The 5,441-nt window shown below is 46.8% G+C and overlaps 1 protein-coding gene across 1 annotated transcript in view; it reads right to left on the bottom strand.

Moving 5' to 3' along the window:
• Positions 1-3,407: 3,407 nt before the first annotated feature.
• The window catches only part of LOC310867716 (inhibin beta A chain-like), a 24,987-nt gene continuing 22,953 nt past the window's right edge, over positions 3,408-5,441 (bottom strand). The window contains exons 3-4 of the mRNA XM_083777830.1: positions 4,757-5,072; positions 3,408-4,213 (exon numbers count right to left, since the gene is read on the bottom strand). Of these exons, the coding sequence (XP_083633956.1) occupies positions 3,634-4,213; positions 4,757-5,072 (896 nt within the window). The 3' untranslated portion in view covers positions 3,408-3,633. The remainder of the gene's footprint in view (positions 4,214-4,756; positions 5,073-5,441) is intronic.

Genomic DNA, 5,441 nt, shown 5'->3' with positions numbered 1-5,441 from the left:
GGACAGATTTTCCACTCATTGTATTTTTGTGTACATCTCTTAGACTTTTAATGGTGAAGCTACAAAAAAATTGAAACTAATAGAAAATAAATTAGATTAAAAAAACAGAGCCACAAACATGTTTTGATTTGTACAACAAAGCAATTCTGTCATGTTGTTCTCAAATATATACACAACAAAAATAGACCTTTTTTTAAATTCTTCGTCCACTTAATTCAGTGTCAATATCTTTTGTCTCAATGTAAAAAGAAAAAGAACAAATATCCTTAATTATTTGTACTTTTCAGCTTCAATTTGTGAGGCTTGTCAATGTGTTTTTCTTTCTTCTCTTTCTGTACTGACATTGTGTTTGGACACGTCCGGGAAAACGCGCACGCACACACACACACACACACACGCACGCGCGCGCGCACGCACATTGACTACACCACACTGTCCAGTATTGGACATTAAATCCAGCTTGCGTGTGTGTTTGTGTGTGTGCATGCCGCATGAGTGTTCTTGTGACTTGATTCTGTGCTGGTTTCAACCCCATTAAAACAGGGACCCACACTGTAAGGAGCCGTATACACAGACATGTGTAACCCAGCCAACATGGCAACCCGGAAATGGCAATCCATGTCAACTGTCAATCAAGGCAGTATAAAGGTGACATCAGTTCCTACACTCCCCACTCCCACTTCCACCTCATGCAAGATGGCCGAAATGTTTGGTGGGGCCTTTTGAGCATGGCAGCGCCACATCTGCCATGCACTATGCCGGGGGTGGGCAACTTTGATGACCCAGAGGGTACCTTTCAAAACCTTTCGTGTGAAAGGTACCTCTGGAAGCCACACCTCTGATGGGTGTGGTTTAGTCTTAAGGGGTGTGTATTTTACCTTGTTTTTCGTAAATTAATGCCCTACTTGTCATTCTTACAAATGTAGCAAAAATAGCCGCTGTACAAGCTCAGCAGTGCGACACGTTTTGGGCCTGTAGACTTGTAGACAACTAACCCGTGGCATGTTAAAACTATACCCTGTGTGGCTTTCTCTGTGGACACGGCCCCTTACGTTTCCAATGAACAGTGTTCAATCTTTTTCTTTTTTTCTTTCTACCAAAACAAAATGACACGTGGCTCACATGGAGAGTTCTGTGTCTTCACTTTCATCTACACAGAGCCACAGCATCAGGAGGGGGGTAGTAAAGCATTGAGGGTGTTAATAATAGTTGTAGTTCTCAAGATAAGCATCGGAGCTGATGGGAGGTGTAGTTTGTGCAGGAGGATACAATGTTGCAGGTTTCTTTTCTGTGTCAGACACAGTTTTTACATGTCCAGCAAATACAAGAACAATTATTACACACATAGTCAAAACATAGTCAATCCAAGAAACATCGTGTTTTACAACATCATGGAATGTAACGTGAATTCCATGTCAGGTCTCTCTCTCTCTCTCTCACACACACACACACACACGCACACGCACACACACACACGGACGGACGGACATGCAAAAAAAGACAGATTTAAAACTCTTTGGTGTGCTCAAGCAAACCGAAACTCTCCAATCGACGACGATTACAATCGTCGCCTTTCTGTCTTTCGTTTTGTCACAAGCGTTGATGTGCTGATGATGCAGTTCCAACGATAATCCCTCCGTGATTCTCACAATGTTTATCAACGTCTGATTGCCATTCGTTCTGTATGGTTTCGTGTGTGTGTGTGTGGGGGGGAGGTAAATACTTCTGTAGTTTTTTTGTGGGGTAAATATGAAAAGTGAAGACTCCAGAATGGCCAGCACAACAAAGAATAATGTCCACAGATAAACACAGTGGCATCAAAGGCAAAGCGTTTGTTCGTTTTGCTGGGTTGAATGTTTCAGTCATAAGTTAAAACCCACGCATGTTTCAGTCCGTTTAGAGAATTAATGTAAAAAGGCTTAAGCTTCAGTCTCAAGTGCTTCTATTGTCTGTCTGTCTGTCTGTTTTTTTTTTTTTTTTTTTTTAATTCTCTTCTGAAACTGAAAAGAGACCCAAAGACATGAAATAAATAGGACTGTTCACCGTCTCACCGTTTGGTACACCAAAGATGGCCGCCATGGGTGACTTTGAATTGAATGATGTTCTGTCCTGGCCATGGTCTGCTTATTGTAAGTGACGCTTTTATTCCCAGTAAAGTTGTTGCAAAAATTGGTAGTTATTTTTTCAACATTATTTTTTTAAATAGCAAAAACATACCTTGGTTGTACCAAAAGCATGTCAGCCATCTTAGGTGTACTGAACACACGTCAGCAATCTTAGGTGTACCCAACATGTCAGCCATCTTAGGTGTACTGAACACACGTCAGCAATCTTAGGTGTACCCAACATGTCAGACATCTTAGGTGTACCCAACATGTCAGCCATCTTAGGTGTACCCAACATGTCAGCCATCTTAGGCGTACTGAACAGCAGACGGTGGGTCAGGAAGGTAGACAGTCTACTTCTATGTGGATGACGTGTCGCTATAGTGCAAAAAGATACAAACGTTTGCAACGTTTCTTTTAAAAAGTACACACGATGTAACCAAAAGAAATATTATCAACAACAATGGAAACAATATTAATAATATACTAATAACAATAATAATAATTAGAATAGAAATAATACAAAATGGTTGTCATGGTAACTTAACAAATAGTTTGGTTCCAGCAGCTGGGCTAACTTGTTTCTTTCAAGTATCTCTCTGTCACACACACACTCACACACGCACGCACGTGCACACACACACACACACACACACACACACACACACACACACACACACACACACACACACACACACACACACACACACACACACACACAATTAGACTTCCAAGCATTACAAAAAAGTCTTCCTTTTTTTCGTTTTACTTTGTAGAAATGTAAAATCAACAACAAGAAATTAAAAGGCGTCGTCGGAAAAAAAAAACGTCACAATACTGAAACAAGTTGCATAGTTTGACATTTTGTTTTGTCTCCGTCTTGATTCATGTTCTAGGTAACTTGTTTCTCTCTCTCTCTCTCTCTCTCTCTGACTCTTCTCTCTCTCTCTCTCTCTCTCCCGCCGTGTCATTTCTCTCCCTTTGTTTTGTAACAAAAATATATTAAGACTTTTTTGTATCTTTTTTTTTTCTTCTGAAAGTGCCGTGTAGACTCTCTCTCACCCCCCCCCCCCCCCCCCACCTCGCCCCCCCCCCCCCCAAAAACAATAATAATAAAATAAAAATAGAAAAATAGAGTGAGGTACAGGATGGACAGATGAAGACAATAAAGGCATGGAGGGAATGTCTGTGTGTGTGTGTGTGCAGTGGAGGGAGGAGGGGGTGGTTGAACATATAGTCACATTCCGTCTCTCTATCTCCACCCCCCGCAGTCCAGTTAATCTGTTCTCCTCTTCCCTCCCGTGTCCCTCCGTCGACCGTCCGTCGTCCACACGGCCTAAATTCATGTTGCACGGCGACACTGCACGGCAGGGTCAGAAGTGGAAATAGGGACGCCAACAAAGAAGCAGACCAACAAGCCTGGGGAGGGGGGGGCTTGTAGGTCTGCTGTTTCCACCCCCACGTTCCGTACGGCCACCACAAAAGACGCGAGACGACGACCCTCCGCCACCACCACCGCCACTGCGAACTACGAGCAGCCGCACTCCTCCACGATCATGTTGTGTATGTCCTTCTTCACAATCTTCTGCTCCTCGTTGTAGTAGAGCATGCTCATGGCGCGCAGCCGCGTGGGCACGCAGCAGCTGCGCAGGCCCTGGAAGGGGCTGTAGCCGCGCATGCGGTAGTGGTTGATGACGGTGGAGTGGAAGGAGAGCGTGGAGCCCGTGACGCTGGCCACGTGGCTCGGACAGTCGCCCTCGCAGTAGTTGGCGTGGTAGCCCGGCGGCGCGATGATCCAGTCGTTCCAGCCGATGTCCTTGAAGTTGACGTAGAAGTGGCGCTTGCAGCACACGTGCACCTTGCCGTCGCACTCCAGGCCGCGCCGGCTCCGCGCACCGCGCCGCCCGCCCCCCTCCTCCTCGTCGCCACTCGGGCGCACCACCGCCATGAGGAAGGGCCGGTGGGACTGCTCGCGCTGGCTGGCTCGCGGCGACGAGGAGGAGGCGTCGCCGGCGGGGGAAACGAGGATGGGCGTGGCGCCGGCCTCGGCGCACAGAGGACAGGAGACGCGCAGGCGCAGCGTAGGTCCGCCCCGCCTCTCGGTAGACCTGGGCAATTAGAACACAAATACAGTTAAGTGTCTCTGACTTTGACCCATTTCCTTCAGCTGAGTATGTTTTCATAGTGGTGTTTGCTGTCTTGTTCATGGCCTTGTCTCGTTGTTGAAAAGACAAATTACAATTGCCTCGCTTAAATGGACAAGGTTTCATGACTTTGTATTCACTTTTACGACGTACCATGTCAGACTATGCGACTATGCGATATGTCTCATGTTATTATAAACTCAGCACCAACATTTAGGACCAAAAACCAATACCAATTGAGAAGCAACTTTCAGTGACACCCGTTGGACAGAAATGTTGTGCAGGTGCCAGAGAAAAAGGACAAATAGAAGAATAAATAAGCGTGGGCGTGTCCGTGTGCACGTCGCGTGCACGTCGGATTAAAACGATTTCTGTAACTAAATAACTGTCTATAGAAGACATTTATTTAGAATCTGATCTCAGGTCAAAATGGGTTAATCCAAGTATGCGCTATACGGCGACATTGATCTGAAAGTCGTATGTATGTATGTATGTATATATATATACCTCTCGGCGTCACCACCACCTCCTCCTCGGCGTCGCTCCAGCAGCCCCTGGACGGCGGCGGACACGGCGAACGTGTGCCAGCCGCTGCGCCGCGTGTCCAGCGTCTTCTCCGCCAGCAGGACCTCCTCTGTGGAGGAGGAGGAGGGGGAGGGGGGCTGCTGCTGGTACAGGCGGATGGACACCTTGGCTTTCCGGCTGCGGTTGGCGCTCTTGGCCAAGCGGAGGAACAGCCACACGTTGGCCTGCTCCACCAGGGTCAGCTGCTCACCTCCGCTCTCCCGGGACAGCACGAAGTTCACCAGGCCCTGAGACTCGCCTGCGGAGGACACAGAGAGGGAGACACAGAGGGAGACGCGACGACGTTATAGGAGGACGGTTGTTATGATCTGAATGTGAACTGTGTACTGTATACCCTTATTTTGTAGCGATGTCTTAGTATTTCCGGTTTTGCCTAGTTGTTGCCTGTCTTGTCTCACCTCATCCACTGTTACACACCTGTCTCCATTATGTCGTTAGCCTGCAGTTGCCTGATGACACTCACCTGTGTTTGCTTCACTATCAGCCTGTAGTCTATAAGTACTGGACTCATTCTGCTCTCACGCTGCCAGATCAAAGTTTGATGTTACTTTGTGTTCCTGCCTGATTTTTCCTGCTGCCTCGTCCTCATGTAAGCTGTTATGTGTTC

The sequence above is a fragment of the Protomyctophum parallelum genome (genome assembly GCF_964188405.1).
Source record: "Protomyctophum parallelum genome assembly, chromosome: 12".
NCBI lineage: Eukaryota > Metazoa > Chordata > Actinopteri > Myctophiformes > Myctophidae > Protomyctophum > Protomyctophum parallelum.
This window is presented reverse-complemented; position numbering and strand designations above follow the sequence as displayed.